A 20,991-nucleotide genomic window follows, 5' to 3' on the forward strand; every position below is an offset into this window, starting at 1 on the left:
TGGAGTTTTTTTGTTGATTTTTTTGAGGGGTACACGGTCCTTACACTTGCGAGGCAGGCAGCGGAACCACTGAGCTAAATCCCTTGTGTTACATTTTTAAAAGTTAAGGATACTCGTATAAATTTTTACTCTTAAAAATTTTTTTTTGTACGGGTGGGGGGGTGGGGGATTGAACTCAGGACCTTGTGCTTGACAGGTAGGTGGCGGAATCACTGAGCTAAATCCCTGGCCCCTACTCTCTTAAAATCTTATTTTCAAAGAATTCAAAACTAAATTTAATAAAATAAGGACTTTTAATACTGTTATCAAGAGGCTGGGGATGTAGCTCTGTAGTGCCACACCTGCTCGGCAAGCACAATGTCCTGAGTTTGATGCCAGGTATCGGGAGGGAGGAGTCATCAGGCTGGGGATTTAGCTCAGTGGTCCCACTGCCTGCCTCGAAAGCGCAAGGTCCCAAGTTCAATCTCAGGTACCAAAAAAAAAAAAAAAAAAAAAAGTTATGAACTAAGGAATACAGATAGCAAAATGCTGGTCAAAGTGATTAAAATATAATAAATTTAAAGTTAGAAGACATTAAATATGAGAAACAATTATGTAAAACTTGGTAGAAAAACAACTAAAAATCGGGGAAAACCATAAAGACTGAGAATTTAGCACTCTATTTTCCTTGAAAAAATCTGAGTACTTTCTCTAATTCACAGGACCAATAATTGGAAACGGCAGATAATGCATTATGGGTTTGGTTTACAAAGACCAAGCAGCCCTGACTCAGCAAAATCATTTAGAGAAAAGATCTTGGCCCCACACCAAAGACTGGTAAATGAATATACATCTATAAATTTTAAATTGAAATGAATATATTGGATTTTTAAGTTCTAAACCTGCTTTAATGATTTTACTTTTGCTGTGCTTTGTTTTTGTTTGGGAAACAAGAGTCTCGCTCTGTATGTGCTCAACCTAGCCTCCAACTCTCAGCAACTGTCCTCCTGCCTCAGCCTTTCATGTGCTGGGATTACAAATGTGTGCCACCCCACCTGGCTTCTTAATTTTTTTCTTTACTAACCCACTGATTAATGTCCCTGATTATGTTACATTTGAGGGTTTTCTCTGTTTTATCTATGAGTTACTCTTGATTTTTAGGAACTCAAGGTGCTGTTTGTTACTCCAGCAAACAAGCTGGGATTCCCTTACTTTCTCTTAACAATAGGGACTTGAAAACCACTGCCCCACCTATTTCAAAACTGCTAGGTCTTCTCCCACAGCAGAAAAGGAGGTTATAAATCTAAGCCTGCCACTGGAAAAGAAGAAATTTCTTATAGAATAAGCAGTTGAACCATTAAAAAAAAAAAGAAATTTAAGGTAGACTCAATGACAGGAAATTGTCATATTACTCATTTACAAGGTGAAATTGTAGGGGCTGGGGATTTAGCTCAGTAGTTCCACCACCTACCTCACAAGCACAAGGTCCCAAGTTCAATCCCCAGCACCAAAAAAGAATTAAAAAAGAGACTACAAGGTGATATTGTAAGAGCTTTTGCTTTTTGAATTTTCAGGAGCTTAGCAGGAAGTTTTGTCTGTTTCAGTACTATGCTCTGAGGCCGGGAATGGTAGTGCATGCCTGTAACTCCAGAATTCAGGAGGCTGAGTCAGAAGGATCACAAGTTTGAGGTCAACCTAGACTACATACTGAGTTGAAGGCCACCCTGAATTCATAGTGAGACCCTGCATGATACACACACACACACACACACACACTCACACACACTGTTTTGTTTTTGTTTTTTGAGACAGGGTCTTACTATGTAGTTGAGACTGACCTGGAACTCACTATGTAGCCCAGGCTGGTCTCGAATTCACAGTGATCCTCCTGCCTCAGCCTCCCGAGTGCTGGGATTATAGGTGTGCGCCACCATGCCTGGCTTCAGGTGGTTTTTTTTTGTTGTTGTTTTTTATTTTTTGTTTGGTACCGGGGATTGAATTCAGGCCCTCGTGCTTGTGAGGCAGGTGCCGGAACCAAACTGTTGATCCCCCTGTCTCAAACTGCTGAGTTCTGGGATTCCAGGTGCACTGCTATGCCCAGGAATAGATTACTTTTTGATGTTTTGCATCAGTATCCCAAACCAGATTGTCTACTCCAACCCCAATGTTTGTACCTTAGTCCAGAGACCTACCCCTAATAACAGTGGGCTCTCTTCTCTCTCTGATCTGCTGTTGGTAGAAAGCGTTGATTCCTCTGAAGGCCACCAATAGGGCAGCAGGCTTCACAGAAATACTTAACAATGGAAAGAAGCAGCAAACCCATTCAGCCAGAGAGAAGAGCCAAGACTGCAAGCCTATCACTGCGGAGAGCAAAGCCTTAGCTGAACAGAGGTTGCCTGAAGCTTAGAGGTGAATTCTAAGCAAGAATGATGGACTACAGTTTAAGGACCAGGTTTTCTGAAAGATTAGATCTTAATGTTTGAATCCTTCAAGATGAGACATATGAAAAACAAGACTTTATTAAAGGTATAGGAGTTTTGGGTAGTTTCTCTGAAGATAAAATGAGAATAATGCCCTGGGGTTAATTCTGCAGTATAATTTCTGCATCTGACATTCTTTTTAGGATAATTTAATATCCAAAAACTTGAAGAATTTTCATAACCTGTGGTCAAAATAATCTTTTATTATCTAAATTATCATTATTATTCTTTAGGTATTAATTACAGACTTGGTTATCTTTCATTTTTGTCCCTCTTATGATTATTCATTTTTGGATCATATAAAAACTATGTATCTTAAGAGTTAAGTCCTTAGTTATGACAATAAGAGATATAATTAACAGCTACTATTTCATCATTTCATACAGAATCAAAGAGGAAACTGCAACTCCTGTATTTCCAGAATAAAAATAAAAATGATTTGACTTCTCTCCTTTCTTGAAGTGAAATTCTATGTATGAATTTACAGGAGACAACTATAGAAAGCCTAATTTTTCTTACCTGGCAAGCTTTTGCTATTATATCTGATGGTGTATCTTGTGAGAAGGCTGGTCTTAGAGCAGCTCCCACCTAGAAAATTGAATAAAGCACATGAATTTTAGAGATAAGCAGTAAACATAAAGCCTTTGTCTCTTTGGAGATGAAAACACTCAAAACACATCTTCACTCCTTTGCTTTTATCATCTTTCCCTTATCTCTTTTCAGTTTTAATAAACTCAATCATAGCATTTCTCTTTGCTTTCCAGGAGGTTATCATTACCAAGTGTATAGGCATGCTAGATCAACTAATCTTATTTCTTTTTCCTTTATTTTTGTTTAATAATTAACAGGACATTCTGACAAAGTGGCATATTATCAGAGGTAACAAAAGGAAGCTTTTTTTTTTTTTTTTTTTAACCTCAGGGGTCAATCTCATATAACTGGATCAATTTCATTAAATTAACTGGGTAGTACTAACATTCAGTTACTAAAGACCTCAGAGATCAAGATCATTTCACCTCAGAAACTGGTGCTTTCAAAAGGCTGTTCAAAAATATTAATTTGTATAGTTACTGCATTAATAAAGGAATATGTGTTTTAGTCTTAAACATGTCAAATCATAGATTTTTAGACATAACAGAATGCAGAATAGTTTAGTCAACTCCTGATGCATATCAGCAATAGTTGGAAATGGATCAAGAGTGCCTCTGTACGGCTAATCACACACAGCAACCAATCACAACATGTGAGCCAGTACAGGATCCTGCACTGGAGGGGAACAGATACTGTAACAGAATTTACTGGGGACAGACAACTGGAATATGATAGCTTATATGCAAGTAGTTGGTCAACGTTGAATCTCCTGAGGTTAATGACTGTTCTATGGTTATATTAAGACAATGTTCTTGTTCTTTGAAAATATAGACCAAAGTGATCAGGAGGAAAGTTCACGATTTAAGTAATTTAATTTCAAGTGGTTTAGGAAAAAATTGTGTGTGTGTATCTGAGTAGAAAGAGAAATAGAGGGGCTAGGGATTTAGCTCAGTGGCAGCACAACTGCCTCATAAGTGCAAGGTCCTGAGTTCAATCCCCTGGTTCCAGAAAAAAGAGAGAGAGAAATAGAATAGGGTGGGGCAGGGAGGGAGGAGAGAGGGCATATTTGAACAAATGAGTCAAAATTAACAATGAGTAAACATGAGTAACAGGCATGATATACTTTTTTGGGTTATTGTGCAACTTTTATGTCAATGTGAAAATTATTTCTAAATAAGTTTTTTAAAACAACTTTCTTATATATGGGAGTAAACAATTATATACAGGTTTTTAATAGCCATTTGGGTCAAAAGCTGTCACTTCCTTATCTATACTTATGAAGGAATAAATAGTGGATTTTACATTAGGAATAAATAATGGATTATACATTATTCATGTTTAATTTTGTGCATATTTACACAAGTTCTAAATAAGGGATGATGCACATGGAACCAACATTTTATTTTAGCACAGTGATGGCGAACCTTTTTAGAGACAAGGGCAAAAACTACAACCCAAAACCCACTTACTTATCACAGCGCCAACACTGAAATTAAACTTGAACAATGAGGTTTTAGTTTAGAAAAACAATATTAACTTCCATCTAACAACACACATGCCATAGGTTCGCTATCACTGTTTTTTCCACTAGTATAGTACTTTGATTTTTTTTTTGTTTTTTTTTTTTTTTTGGTATCAGGGATTGAATTCTTGCTCTTGGAGGCAGGCACAGTGCCACTGAGCTAAATCCCCAGCCCTCGCCACCAGTGTTTTAGCACAATGACATTAAAAAGATATTTCTACTTTCCTTGTTAATGTATTTTCTAAACTTCATAACCCTTCATTGCTAGGATTAGTTTATTGTGCCTCCTCTGATAAACAAGGGTGTAAATCTCAGGAAAAACAAGCTTCATTTTGTTTAGAATGAAATAAAAATCCTTCAAAAGTATCCAATTTTCTCAGTAATACTTTTAGCTGCTGTTAACTTATTCTTCAGTATATAAAAAGACACTGTTTATTTCTAAAACTGCTTATCAAGTCTGGGCACATAAAAATAGTGGCAGCAAATCCAGAACACTCCTGTGAATGTTCCTTTTATCTTTTAAAGGGCATGGCTAAACATCAAACACAAGACTGGAAAACTCGGCTGGAATTTCTATTCTAGTTTTACCACTGATACCTTATCAGGACTTAAAAATAGTGACAACAGCTTGACTCCACTGCTTCTTCAGTTGTGGGTTGACTGAAACCATTAAACAGACTATGGTAGTAAAGACATGCATCCCACATGGAAAAATAAATTACAGTTCCAAATACATTCCTCCAAGGAGCCTTCGCTCCTTTCATGGCCCCTCAAAAGACTGACTTTAAGTTTCTAAAAAAATAGAAAATCTCACATTAGCTTGATACTGCTCCAGAATTACATGACCTGGAAATTCTGGCTCAGGCACAGATGCAAATTTCTTGATGATGTCTTCAAGAGCCTGGAGCCCAGCCATCCGCAGCTGGTTGCTATGATCAGTTGCAGCCATGAATGCCATGCGAATCAGGTCAGAGAGATGAAGTACTAAGAGGTCATCTGAAAATAAAAACGGAAGGCCAAAGGGGGAGCTTTTCCAAAAATTAGCACCATAACATAAAAATATAAAATAAGCTCCTGATAAAAGCACTTACGACCCACATGATGTTTTCTAAAAAAACAAAAATACTTGGGCCAGGGATTTAGCTCAGTGGCACCACACATATCTCACAAGCACAAGGTCCTGAGCCTGGGAAAAGTTTTCAATTAGCAATAATCGCGCTTGGGATAAATTCACTGGCTATGATACTGTAACTATGCAAAGCTAAGGTCCTGAGTTTGATCCCTGGTACAAAAAACCAAAAATACTTTTTAAAGAAAATTCCCATTCATGTGTGTCTGACCTGCAGCCTGCCTTTTTTCCTTCTTTTCAATGTTACAATAGAAATTTTAAAATAAAGTTTTGCTATTCATATGCATTAACTATATTATATATTTTATATGTGGCTCAAGACAATGTGTCCTCACCACACACTCAAAAAAATAGGAAAAGGGTAGGCTGCAGGTTGGACACACCTATGTTAACATAGGTGACTATAGGATTTACAATAACATCAGAAGAAAAATACTCGATTAGCCTGATTTTCCCAAACGAATTCATAATTCTTGCAGAACAGGGTTTAGAAGGTTTTTACTGTAAAGGACCAGGTAGTAAATATTTTTAGCTTTACAGACACTATTATCTTTATCACCACTTCTGAACTCTGCTCTCACAGTAAAAAAGCAGCCACGGACAATATGTACAGAAATGAATATGTGTGCTCCAATAAAACTTTACAAAACAGGCAATGGGTGGATTAGAACTTCAGGATATCTGCCTACCCCTAGAAAAATAAAACAAAATTTGTAGTCAGGAAATAACTTTTAAACTACACCCAGAACAAAGTACAATACCATTTGAAGAAACAGCAAAATCCAGCACTAATCGAAAATTTGCAATGTCTGACATCTAATAAAACATTATCAAGGATACAAAAATGTAGGAAAATATGTCTCAGAAAGACAGACAGAAACAATTAATAAGCAGAAATAGGACTGAAAATGAAACCAGTAACATAATTACCAGACAGGGACTTTAAAAAAGCTACTATAAATATGTTTTCTATGTTCAAAAAAGAAAAGAGCATGAACATAATGGAAAAAGAAATGAAAAATAAACCACAAAAGGGACTATAAAATAAAATGTTTCAAATGAAAAATATATTAGATAAGATTAATACAGATTAGAAAGACTAAAGATCAGTGAACTTAAAATATATAACAACAGGGCTGGGGATTTAGCTCAGTGGTTCTGGCACCTGCTTCACAAGCACAAGGACCAGAGTTCAATCCCGGTACCAAAAAAAAAAAGAATATATATATATATAAAAAACAACAAAAGCCATCTAAAGAATTAATCAGTGTCACATACACGTACCAACTCCCCACGAGGACATAATCATTATGTATTGCTAACGTACCAATAAAATAAAAATTAAAATTAAAATTAAAAAGAATTTATCAAGTTTAAGTACTGTAAAGTTGTCCTGGAAGCAACAAGACTCTAAAAATCTTACCTTTGTCTGTCCTTCCATCCATCCTTCCTTTCTTCCTGTATTGTACTCCCCAGTACAAACCCTGGGCCTCATGCATATTAGGTAAGTTCTCTACCACTGAGCTATATCCTCAGCACTCTCTTTCAGTCATAAAGCAGAGGTGATTTTGTATTAATCTGATGTCTTATCAGCTACTATTTAAATAGGTTTTTGTGGTAAGGGAAAGGTAATACAGGAAAAGAAAAAAATATGAGAAAATGAAAAAATGGAAATAAAGTATTTGTAAATAGGGGAGGGAGGAGGGGGTGAAGGGAGGGCAGGGGTAAGGGGAAAAAATGAGAACCAAGACCTGTCATGTAAAGGTATAAGATCCCAATGATGAATGTAACTGTACAATATACCTAAAATGTACCAATAAACTCAATGAGAGGAAAAAAAAATTGGTTTTTGTTGTTATTGTTGTAAAGGTTATAAAACACATACCTTTAAATTTTACCTAACATACCAATTTTAGAATCCTACATTTTAAAAAAGTGTATGTTGGTTTGGGGGTGGACAACAAGAGAAGAGAGGAAAACACCTGGCTAGAAGCCTACAACGTTTCCTCAGTTAAAGAGAAGAAAAAACACACAACGAATTAAAAAAACAAACTGCTACCAGAATTTGCGAGAAAATTTCCAAGGCATAAAGAAATGGATTAAAATGGATCTACTCATATTATGCCAACCTACAGTAAGGAAAAAGACATATTATTCCTCCTAATTCACCTAATTTCACCTAATTCACAAAGTCTAGACTTATCAAAAACTAAGTAACTGTCCTTTGAGAGAGCTGCTTTCCCCAACCATTTTCTCTACCTCCAATCTTCCTCAAATTGACACATCTTTTTTCTAAAATCATCAAAGATAAACTCCTGAAGGGTGGGAACGGGAAAAAAGACTGGGAAGATCAGAAGCAGGGAAAGAATTACGGGGTTTACTGCATCTAAGAAGTAGTGGGCCAGGGATTTAGCTCAGTGGTACTGCTGCCTGCCTCACAAGTGCAAGGACCTGAGACTGATCCCCAGTACCAAAAATAAAACCAAAAAACATTTATGAAGTAGTAATTCCCTTATAGCTACCATGCAGTAGACAGGAAGATGGGGAGAGAAGGAAGCTACGGAAAGAGCCTGGAGAGCCATACACTGGGCCGACACTTTTTTACAGACTCCACCATGAATGTTCAGAATTACAATGGATCCTTACTGTTTTGCTTCCACAGAAGAAAGCACACACAACACTGGAATCTAGGTGGGGAGCTATAGGATCAGCTAACCATCCAGCTATAGCTACTAAGCACCCAGTAAGCAGACAGAGAACATGGCAATCCACTCCCACAGTACTGCACCAGGAGCAAATTCCAACTACAGAGAGTGTGCCCCTCCTTTGACGAGGTATTAACAAGTAAGAAAACACAACCAGAGAAAAGACAGATACTAAAAATTCAGAGAAAGTAATAAATTCTGGAAACAATTTTCTATAAAAACCAGAACAAAGTTTAGAAAACTATTTGATATCATCAGGATGCAAAAAATCATGGCTACTACTGAATAAAACCAGAAAACATTAAAGTGTGAAATGGATATGATATAACGGTCATGGGGAAAATGCACAGAAGTTACAGGAACACTGAAAGCATACCAGCAGACTGAAGATCCACGATGGAAGCAGAAATAAAACGAAACATTACCAATGTGTAAATGGAGATATTGTGAAGATCTCTAAGAAATCACACAAAAGAACAAGAGAACAAACAGAGAAAAATGAAAACAGTTAAGAAATACAGCCATCTAAGGACTGTCCTCATTCCTTATAGATAGCACACTTACGAACTGGACAATATGCGTTCTCTTATTCCTCCGCTTATAATAAGTTGGTACGGTTAGCACAACAACGATGTCCATAGGCTACCCTGTGAATGTGTCTCTTTTCATGGAAAAAGGGACTTTCCAGATGGGAGTATGTTAAATTACCTTTGTGGGTCCCATCTAACCATGTGAGTTCTTTAAAGCAGAGCACCTGGGCTGAGTCGAATCTCTGTAGTGGAACACTTGCTTAGCACGTGTGAGGCCCCAAGCTCTATCCCAGAATCACAAGGAAAGAGGAAAAATTAACCAAAAAAAGTGGCTTTTCTGGCTGGTGTCAAAGAAAAGAATTGTGATGAGTAAAGAGACATCACTGAGAAATTTAACAGTGCCTGATGGGAAGACAAAAAGACAGAGATAAAAGGGGCCACAAGCCAGGGAATACCGGAAATGTAATAAAGGCTGGGAAAGAAAAGGAAATTAACTGCCCATAAAAACTCCAGACATGAACACAGCTCAACTGGCAATTTTATTCTAGCCCAACTTGAGTCTGGTCCATGTCGGACATCTAACCTAAAGAGCTAGAAGGTAACAAACCTGTGTTATTTTTTGTGGGGCAGGGTTGTTGTTGTGTTTTGAGGCCGGGCCTTGCTTTGTAATTCAGGCTAGGAATGAACTCACTACTTAGCATAGCCCAAAACTCTCAGAGATTCTCCTGCCTCATCCTCCCCAGTGCTGAACTAACAGGTATGTGCTACCATGCCCAGCAACTGTGTTGTTCTGAATGGGAATACATGGTCACTCGTTACAACAACAATGGAAAAATTGATAAAAACAAATCTCTTTAACCCAGAAACCTTTTTCTGCCTTTAAAATTCAGCTTCACATCAGTTGTGGCTGGTATGTAATCCCACCACTTGGAAGGCTGAGGCAAGAGGATTGCCACAAATTCAAGGCCAGCCTAGATTACATAGTGAGTTCAAAGTCAGCCTGAACTACTTAGCAAGACCTTGTTTCAACAAAACCAAAAAAACAGAGCCGGGTGTCGTGGTGCACCCCTGTAATTCCAGCACTCCGCAAGCTGAGGCAGAAGGATCGCTGGGAGTTCGAGATCAGCCTGGGCTACATAATGAGTTCCAAGTCAGTCTCAAAAACAAAACAAAACAAAACAACCAGAAAACAAAAACCCCAGCTTCCAAATAACCTCTTCTATGTAGTGAGTTCTCCAGGTCAGTCTCAACTATGTAGTGAGACCCTGTCTCAAAAAACAACAACAAAAAAAAGGAAAGGATGCCAAATAACCTGTTCTATAAGGATGGCTCCTTAGGAAAGGAATGCTTTTTTTTGGGGGGGGGGTACCGGGGATTGAACTCAGGCCATTGCGCTTGTGAGACAGGTGCCAGAACCAGAGCTAAATCCCCAGCCCAAATTCTCAATCTCTTTTTGGTACCAGGGATCAAACTCAGGACCTTGCCCTTGCAAGGCAGGAAGCAGAACGACTGAACTAAATCCCTGGCCTGGAATGCTATTTTTAAAATGCTCCCAAAATATTATGCCACTATTGAGACATACTATAATTATTCAACTCATAAATCTATCTCCTATTTCAAGGTATAGACTGTATTCTTTCTTTCTGTATCTGGAATGTATAGCAAAGGACTCAGTAAATACTTGCTAAATAATGACAATGAATAAAGACATTGTATTCGCAAAGGAACAGACCTGAGGATCAGTGGAACAGACTGGAAGACACAAAAACAAATCCAGATGTACTCAGTTACTTCATCTTTGACAAAGGAGCTGACCATTCTCAGTGGAGGAAAGAAAGCCTCTTTAATAAACAGTGTTGGAAAAATTGGATTTCAATCTGCCAAAGATTAAAACTGGACCCTTATCTTTCACCATCCACTAAATTAAAATCAACTGGATTAAAGATCTAAATATTAAAACAGAAACACTAAACTTGCTGGAAGATAAGTTAGGCAGAACTCTTGAAGACATAGGCATAGGAAAAGACTTTATGAACAAATCCTCAGTAGCACAGGAACTAGCACAAAGAATCAACAACTGGGATCTCATCTTATTAAAAAGCTTCTGCACTGCAAAAGAAACCATCAACAGAACTAAGAGACAACCTACAATGTGGGAAAAAATGTTTACCAGCTGCTCCTCAGACAAAGGACTATTATCTAGAATATATAAAAAACTCAAAACAATCAGATTCCCCAAATATAAAAACCCGATTTAAAAATGGGTATCTGAAATGAACAGACATTTCTCAAAGAAGTAAAAAGCAGGAAGTAAATATATGAAAAAATGTTCCACATCACTGGTGGTTCAAGAGATACAGATGGAAACAACGCTGAGATTCCACCTCACCCCACAAAGAATGGCTGCTATCAAGAAATCAATCAATAACAAATGTTGGCGGGGTTGTAGGGAGAAAGGAACCCTTCTCCATTGTTGGTGGGATTGCAGACTGGTGCAACCACTATGGAAATCAATATGAAGATAGCTCAAAGAGCAGGGACTGGAGGTTCCATTTGACCCAGCCATCCCTCTGCTGGGTATCTTTTCAAAAGAATTAAAAGAATCACATCACAGAGATATATGCGCACCTATGATTATAGTGGCACAGTTTGTGATAGCTAAAACTTGGAAACAGCTCATTTGCCCATCAGTTAGAAACTGGATAAAGAAGATGTGGTTTTTCTATAAAATGGAATACTACTCAGCCATAAAGAATGAGAAATTAAACAGCAAGGGCCCGAGTTCAATCCCTGGTACCCCCAAAAAAAAAGAATGAGAAATTAGATTCATTCATAGGAAAATGGATACATATTGAGGATATACTCCTAAGTGAAATAAATCAGTCACACACATGTAAATACCAAATAGTTTCTCTGGTGTGAAAAACTATAATAGTACATGTGATCCTAATGATCTTATGTGAAATATGAATAAAGGGACTAAAGATATAGGGAAAGTGGGAAGAGTAGGGGAAAGCTAATAAGGGAAAAGAAAAAAATATGAGAAAATGAAAACACAGAAATGAAGTGTTTGTAAAGGGGGAGGGGAGGAGGGGGTGAAGGGAGGGCAGGGACAAGGGAAAAAAATGAGAACCAAGACCTTTCATGTAAAGGTACACGATCCCAATGATGAATGTAACTGTACTGCATACCTAAAATGTACCAATAAACTCAATGAGAAAAAAAAAGACATTGTATTCATGACATACTGTGCTTTGCTAGTACCCTGATTCACATTTTAAATGCTGTATAGTCTGGCCAGCATCATTCTTAGGGCAAATGATTGAAATATGTATAGACAGATCTCTCTCTCAGTCTATAAATATTTGTCTTTGGATCACCTTCTTCAACTTTTTTTCCAAATACAAACAGAGAGTATGTAAGGGGACAGAAATTAAGATAAAAGACAAAGCAACTTACAATATATTAGAGCAGAGTAATCATGATATACAGCATTAAAGTATCTCAAACCATAAAAATATTTTGGGGAAAAGAAGCACTGATTTCAATTTACTTTTGGGGTTCCGGAGTTTAGCAGAACGTGCCATGGCAAGATCAAAGTGAGCCTGGTCTGCATTCTCACACAAAGTGATGATTCGGCACAGGCAATCAGCAGCAAATACTCGAGTGGCCCAGCGAGGTGCCACAAAGGGCTTTGACTTATCCTCCTCGCCTAGCGTGGTAAACATGGTATCATCATCCATCTCATCTTTCTTTTCCGACTCTTCATCTTTTCCACTACTTAGGGGAGTTGTAGTACTCATATCTATAACAAAAATTAGAAATATCATAGGATCTCACAGTAAAATTATGTTTTAGAAATAGCATTATTCTTACTCTGTGGAAAACAGAACCGGCAAGTTTTTCATTTAAACAATCAAGATGCAGGGAAAGGGTAACATGAATTACTTTCACATAAATTACACTGCATAGTCCATAGTTTTACAAACCATATAGCACTACATACAGAATAGCCTGGGATTTTTAGATATGAAAATTTAGTTCGAACTTTCAAAAAATTTTGAAGTACACTTTCCAAAAGATATAGGAAGCTTATTAGTTGACTGTATAATTTAACCTTCAATATTTTTATGGGATTTACTGTATAAAGATGAAAAATTATCAGTACTTTAAAATGTAAACTCACACTTATATAAATGTAAATTTGCATATCTATATATTTAGATCTATATATCAAAAGTAAAACAGTTTTCATTATTTTATGAATGTAGCCAGGGATTTAGCTCAGCGGTTCCACCGCCTACCTCGCAAGCTCAAGGACCAGAGTTCAATTCCCAGTACCAAAAAAAAAAGAACGTAAATACCTACCACTAGATGCTGCCAGGACGTCTTTGCAAAGCATCAGCCAATGGGAAAGCTTTTCTACTGCCAGGGATGAAAGCATGTGACCCAGTGTGTCATGAATATCAGAACATAATTTTCGATCTGTCTCACGATCTAGCATTCCAAAAAGAAGTCCCTCAAGGCCCGTTTCTGTTATGTTAACACCTTGATGTCGGCAATGGATATCACTTCGAGAACTAACCCCAGGTGCAAAAGGATTGACGTCTGAAAAGTTATTTTTACAAACAAATTTCAATGGGATTTTGTTGTACGCTGCAGGTAACAATTATGTAAAAGACAAGTCTTACAAATAAAGTCACTATAGCAACAGAGTCAGCTACCTATACATGCAATTAATTATGATCTCTAAGTCATGTATCTTTAGGATTAGAATTTAATCTAACAGTAAGGGTAAAACCCCAGTTGTTAAAACTGATTATTGTGAGATATTCGAAATGTGAAAATATTTAAACAAAAAAGAAAATTGAGCAGTGAAAGAACTTACTGGCACCACTGCTCTCTTTGTCCCCTGCACTTTTTGCCAGGTTCATGGCGTACTCACATACTTCAGCAGCTTCTCGCTGTGCGAGCTGTCGGAGACACGCCACAGCTGCTCGTCGGAGTAACAAATGGGAACTACATAAATGAACCTGCAAAGCACAATTTCAGGCAGTGTTCAAGCTGTAACTCTTTAATCTTGCTTGCTTAAAGAATATGAAGGCTTAATAAAACACAAAAAATGTTAGTAGGCAAAATAACTGTGCCAAAATCTCTATGCACTAAAACTTGTAACATACAGTTAGATAAAAACACAGAAGGATCTTTTTTTTTTTTTTTTGCATATCTTATTTTACACATGGTTCTAGTGAACTCTGTCCTCTAAATTTTTTAAGTGCATGGAAACAAATACAGTGAATGAAGAGTTAGGCAGCAGAGTATGTGGTAAGAATTTCAGCCAAAAAGGAGAGCATGTATTACAGTGAAAAACAGAATGAAGCAAACATAAAAATCTGAAAAGAAATGCAAAATGGGACCTTTTCTTACAGATTTTTTTTCAATCTGAAATGTTCCTGAAAAGATCAATGTAGTACACTCTAAAAGAAAAATTAGTGCTGAATGTCTATAATTTTGTTCAGATGACTGCAGAACCTGGAAAAGCTGTGGCTGCTATTGATGCATAACATACCACTATTATTGTTCTTTTTATATAGATATAAATATATGTATACATATATATATATAATTTGAATTTTTGGAAACTTTAACTGTGCTGTCGACTTTGGAAAAAGTTATCCCAATTTACTGTGTTGAGTTGGCATTGTACAGAAATTAACAGCCATATTGGTCTAGAAATGTTAACTTTTTTTTTTCCATTTCTACAGAGGTAATTCACTGTATTAAATATGTAAGGTCATATCTACGTGGGTTTGATTACAGAAACTAATAAGGTATTCTCTAAATAATGAAAAAAAGAGAATAATATAAGACTACAAGAGCAAGAAGCAACTTAAATATGTTCAAGGACCATTTTCATCTTCAGAATTAAGAATTATTTTAATTTTACATCATTGCCTTTTCTCTTTTACTTTCCTTTTTAGTTTTATCTTAGGATTTCCTATTTTTAATGTTCATATAGAGATTTCTTTAACTGAAATACCGAATAGTGTCTTTGGTGTGAAGAACTATAATAGTACACAGGATCCTAATGAGATAATTAATAATGTGAAATAGAAGTAAAGGGCTAAAGGTGTAGGGAAAGTGGGAAGGGTGGGGGAAAGGTAATAAGGGAGAGGAAAAAAATGAGAAAATGAAAAAATGGAAATAAAGTGTTTGTAAATGGGGAAGGGAGGAGGGGGTGAAGGGCGGGCAGGGACAAGGGGAAAAAATGAGAATCAAGACCTATCATGTAAAGGTACAGGATCCCAATAATGAATGTAATTGTACTGTATACCTAGATTGTACCAATAAACTCAGTAAAAATTAAAAAAAGAAAAAAGCAAATTTAAACAGGATAGCAAATCAGTTAAAAACTCAAGGGCTAGGGATTTAGCTCAGTGGTTCCACCACCTGCTTTGCAAGCACAAGGTCCCCAGTTCGATTTCCAGTACCAAAAAACCAAACAAACAGTTAAAAACTCAGGCTTGATGCCAAGCTGGGTTTACTTATTCCTGTGTGCCTTACATATATTACTTAGTCTCTCTATGCACTGATTTGCTCAAATGCAAAATAAGGATAATAATTCCTCACAGGAATATAATGAAAATAAGAAGAGTTAACACAAGTAATAACAGTGGCTGGCACATGGTTATCACTCAATAATATTAGTTATTATTATTATTATTATTAAAAAGTTTGACTCATCAAGAAAACATTATGTAGGGCTGAGATTTAGCTCAGTGGCACCACTACTGCCTCATAAGTGCAAGGTCCTGAGTTCGATCCCTGCTCCCCTCGAAAAAGAAAACATTATGTGCCATACATATCTTGAAAGAAGTGAGTAATATATTTTAGAATCTCAGCCATAATGCTAGAAATGGAGGAAAACATCACCCCTTCACAGTGCTAGTGTTTTTTTTATGCTATTAACATAATAATTGTAATTTAAGAATAACTGCATAAAAATCATAGACCATGAAGTTTACACGAGGTATTAGGAAAAATAAAATATAACTGAAGGGAGAAAACCTGATGGATTTTTTTATCAACAAAATCTTACATTTATTTCTCTTCCTAAAATTAAAGGCACCTTAAAATTTTTCAAATACCTTAAAATTAGAAAGCTTTAGCTAACCATCCAGCTTCATCTTGCATTCTGCTGTACCACATTTCCCTCTTCTCTCTCAACCTTAATCACACTAATTGGTTCCTTAAATGTATCGCACTCCTTGTTTAGGATCTTTTTACACTTTTTCCCTCAAACTAAATATAAATGTTTTCTACTCCAGTTCCACGCTGTTCTCAAAACTCTTATTATTTATCCTGTAAATTATATCCTAAATATCATTTTTTCCAGAAAATCATTTCTAAATTGTGACAGGGCCCGAGGTTATACACTATCTTATATTCTCCAGTGGCCTCTTCCAGGAGCTCCTGTATCATTTGTAAATAGCTCCTGTTGTCCATTTTCCTTGTACACTAAACACTTCGTTATGACAGAGGCTTGCTCTTATCCGCTCACAAATGTACTTCCAGTACTCTGCGTGGTAGTTGGCATCTAACAGCTTATCTGTAAATATTCATTGAATTGGTGATTTCAGTGACAGCGAGACTGTTAGAACTCATCAATCAAACTTTAATAAAATTCTGAAGTATTTAACTTTCAAATACTCCCTAATTGTCCAAAGTAGCGGTATGCCATGTCTCTATTCCCCTTTCCCTCACCTTCAAGTAAATGATAGTCTTTTATTTTTAAACTCTGCTTCTTTAGTTCTTTACTGATGCTTGGTTTAGGATTTCGAGGAGCTGCAAGCTCCAGAGGTGGCATGGCATGGTGCACACCCCTCCCCAGAAGTTACATTAACTGGTGCATTGGCCAGCAAGGTAAAACTTTGTCTAATTTTTTATTGGGCTGAGTTTTTACAGTCCCAGTGGCTTGGATAGCAGAGGAGTGGCGCCTAGTTGCCAGATAAAACTTTTATGGAGTCTCAAAGAAGGACAAACATCAAAAAGGCAGTCTTCGGATAGGGTTAGTAACTGGTATGAGATTTGGCTACAGGCTAGCTGGGGTCAAGTTTACTCAGTTGGCCCAAGTCAGAGTAGGAGAGAGAAAGCAACAGGGCTCCAGCTGCAATGGTGGGAAAAGGGACATGAGAGCCCCCTCTAGTGGATGCTGATATTACGAAAGTGTGAATTTGTAAAATGCTGTGAAATGGATTTGTAAAAAATAAAATCCAGTTTATATCTAGAAAATATAAATGCCTTTTAATGATTCACAGAACTCCCACTGCCAGTTAAAAGACCATTAGTGTCAGCAGCCATTCTTAAGACCTGGAGTACAGGTTTTGCAGGGACTCCCCACACACTCTAGAGGGGAATGTTGAGCCTGCACCGCCTGTTTCCTTTCTGCTTTGCTTCTCTGCTGCTGAGGAAAAAACCTTCGTCTTGCTGATCTTTTATCCTAATCTTTTCCTGTCATTTTGTGCTTCCCTTGTTTTTGGAGGCATGTTTCTGCTAAAGACTAAGAGAAGGAGGAACCTTAAAAGATTTTAATTTGCCTTCCTCTCCTACTCTCACATTGAGCCCATTAAAAAATGAGTGTTTCTCCTTAAAAATGCTCAAGATGAAAGGCAAGCCAGGGAGTTAATCAGATTCCAGGAGCCTATATGGGACAAGGATCTCAATAAAAAGAGCTGTAACAAGAAATCCACATATTTCACTTTCAAATACTCCCTTCTCATCCAGAGCAGCTGCCTGCCATATCTCTTCCTCCTTTCCCCCACTTCCAAATAAATCATCTTTTATTTAGATAGACAGATAGAAAAAAAGAAAGAAAAAGAAAAAAATTCTGAGAGGGAAAGACTGAACGTGACACATTCTCAGCCAAGAAATAAACGGTTCATCATTCTTAAAAGACAAAAAGAAAAGTGAATAAAATGACTGTTGAAGCTACAAATTTAGAATTCACAATGCAGAACACTTGCATTTTTTGTTTTGGTCCAATGTGATCTTTCAGGAAAGAAATGTAGTGGATCCCAAAATAAATATATGAAGGAAACACCGTTCTACTTACACAAAGACTAGGAACAAGACTAGAGAGATTGACATGTCGGGGTGCAAACATGTGAAGCTGCTGAAGGCAAGATATAGCAGCTGCCTGAACAAGGGAGTCTGAATGGTCCTGGGTGATTGCACAGCCCACCAAACAAGAGGAGCGAATTGTAGAAATTGTTGCCCCATTCCCTAGGAGCAAAATGAAAAGAAAAAAAGTAAAATATAATGATTTTATCAATATGACAAAAATATTCCTAAAAATGATTATCTTCTATTTTATTCCTCCTTATAATTGGTATTTAGACTGTTTCAAAAACAAAACATCTGCAGAAATGATTTCAAATTACAACTGCATCTGGATGGCAATCATGCATCACTCTTAAATTTAGCTATATTTATACTACCTTTTGCAGTGGTCATTTTTTTACCTCAAGAGCCAGAAGACTTCTCAATCTCTGATTCTCAATTCAACCAATATTATCCTTTATTATATAATATAGTAACTTTATATCTTATTTTCTAATAGGATTAAAGACTATTTTTACAAAGATAATTAGGGGAAGTATATTATGTGTGTGTGTATATTGTGTGTGTATTATGTGTGTGTGTGTGGCCTTGGAAAATTCTGTAATCTCTTTCAACCTGTTTCACCGGTAAAATGGAGAACAATACCTACAGTATCTCTGAATTGCTCGAAGAATTAAATGAGACAAACCCAAATAACCTTGACTCACAGATAACATTTACTAAATGACAGAGAGAAAAGGGTTACATATGGATACATTCACAGTAATCACACGTGACACACTAGTGGCTGCATCATAGTAACTCACTGACTTCAGCGTTTAGTCCTGAGTGAATTGTTTCGGGGTGGTAAGAACATAAACTTCAGGTGCTACTCACAAGTTGAGCAACTCTAAACAACTTATCTTCTTTGAGCTTGCTTCCTCATCGAAAAATAAGATAGTCTTATCTATTTTATGGTAATGATTTTCAAACTCTGTTCCCGATCCTCAAGAGTGAAAAGAAGGCAAACAAAAGTCCAACAACAAAAGTCTACTCCAGGGCAAAACAACTCCATTTTTAACTTTGTTTTCACAAGTCTCCAAGTAGAAATTTAAAAAAAAAATGTTTTTCTCTGCTCAAAACTTTAAAAAATACTGTCACATCATAGATTCTTTGTTGGTTTTTTTTTTTGTGTGTTTGTTTTTGTTTTTAAAGCACATGTAAAATTTGAGTACCAGGCCTTTGGAAAACATTCAGTAGTAGTAATTATTATTATACAATTTCTTCAAGCAACATGATGACAACGTCTAGGAAATTGAAAGACAGAAAGTATTTTAAGATAAATTTACTTACCTTGTAGTTCAGGGCCAACAGTAGTTATTATAGCCCCCAAGCATCTACCCAAACACTGATGAACTTCTGTATGTGAAGGTGGAACTGTCAACAGCAAGGTAAGAACTAGAGATAACGTTGGTTCCACATATCCACGATACATTGGCCCACTAGAATCCACTATCAAGGCAAGTGAATGAAGAGACCAAGTCTAGAATAAAACAGAAATTTATTTTAGTTGTGAGGACTAATTAAGAATATACTGAAATGTTATGTGCATATAATCAATATTTTTAGGCATAATGATGTGAAATGGCAAGTCAAGATTGTTGGATATTTTCCAAATACTCTTGATCGTGTCACTTATATTTACATATGTGTAAAATGTTCAAGAAACAAAAAAAAAACAAAATTGAAGGAGTAAACCTGAAGATTCAATCAATGTTACAGGAAGTAGGCCGACATAACAGAGCAGAGGTGGCAAACCTATGGTGTGTATGACATGGCAGGCTGTTTGTATCACTGGAAGCTCTAAAAGGTTTGCCATCACTTTAATACAGAAAGAACAAGAGAAGGACCATAACAATAATAATAAAAAAAAAATGTGTTACCTATAATCCCAGCATTCGGGAGGCTGAGGCAGGAGGATCGCTATGAGTTCAAGACCAGCCTGGGCTACATAGTGAGTTCCAGGTCAGTCTCAACTACATAGTGAGACTCTGTCTCAAAACAACAACAAAAACAAAATTTAAAAAATGTGACTAATCTAATAAAAAGGAGAAACAAGTAAAAAGAATAATAAATGTTTGAAAGAGTATATGTGAATTTTCAGAATAAGGCAGACTTTACACTGAAAAGCAAAACCTTGTTATATACTATTACAAATAAGACTCCTAAAACAAAATAATGGGGAAAGAACATACTGTAACATATTTTTCCTAAGTTAACAGTGTTCATTATTTGTGGTGCTGGGGAATTGAGGCCAAGGCCTACAACTTGCTAAGCAACTCCTCCACCACTGAGCCACAGCCTAGTTCCCAGAGTCATTATTTAACAAAGCAAAGAATCTTCCTAAAATATTAGTTTTAAATATGTAATTTTAAAAAAAGCTGGATGTGGGGGTGTACACCTGTAATCCCAGCATGCTGGGAGACTGTGGCAGAAGGAGAATTAAGTTTGAGCCCTTCCTTGGCAACTGACTTCAGGAAACCCTCAAAAAAAGGGTTGAAGATGTAGTTCAGTGAGAAAGCCCCAGGTTCAATCAACAGTACCAGGAAGAAAATATTAACTGTACCTGGACTTCAGGGGATGTTCCATCTTGTGCAAGAGCTAATAAGATGCTGACACTGGTCTTCAGATGTTGTCCTGAGCCTATACCACCAACATAACGATGCAAACAACCAAGAGCCAATGAATGACCAGTCCTTGATACAACATCTCGAGCTGATTTCAACCTGAAAAAGAGACTGCTTCAGGGACAGATTTTTCTATTTTCCTCTAGTAATAACAAGCTCAAGAATCACACAAAAAAGGGAAAATACTCTGGAAATTAGAAAATACTATAATCACGCTACTTCTTTTTCCATTCCCTAACAAGAGTTAAAGAGTTTCAACTTAAAATCGC

At 36.8% G+C, this 20,991-nt stretch overlaps 1 protein-coding gene across 3 annotated transcripts in view; it reads right to left on the reverse strand.

The window, feature by feature from the left end:
* The window catches only part of Heatr5b (HEAT repeat containing 5B), an 89,428-nt gene that overhangs the window by 32,147 nt on the left and 36,290 nt on the right, over positions 1-20,991 (reverse strand). For all 3 annotated transcript variants that reach the window (XM_033763541.1, XM_019205617.2, XM_010611403.3), the window contains exons 19-26: positions 20,662-20,821; positions 19,389-19,578; positions 18,049-18,218; positions 13,825-13,969; positions 13,305-13,544; positions 12,490-12,741; positions 5,387-5,568; positions 2,979-3,047 (exon numbers count right to left, since the gene is read on the reverse strand). In XM_033763541.1, the coding sequence (XP_033619432.1) occupies positions 2,979-3,047; positions 5,387-5,568; positions 12,490-12,741; positions 13,305-13,544; positions 13,825-13,969; positions 18,049-18,218; positions 19,389-19,578; positions 20,662-20,821 (1,408 nt within the window). The remainder of the gene's footprint in view (positions 1-2,978; positions 3,048-5,386; positions 5,569-12,489; positions 12,742-13,304; positions 13,545-13,824; positions 13,970-18,048; positions 18,219-19,388; positions 19,579-20,661; positions 20,822-20,991) is intronic.

The sequence above is a fragment of the Fukomys damarensis genome, unplaced genomic scaffold, assembly GCF_012274545.1.
Source record: "Fukomys damarensis isolate Sample0158 unplaced genomic scaffold, DMR_v1.0_HiC HiC_scaffold_2, whole genome shotgun sequence".
Taxonomy (NCBI): Eukaryota; Metazoa; Chordata; class Mammalia; order Rodentia; family Bathyergidae; genus Fukomys; species Fukomys damarensis.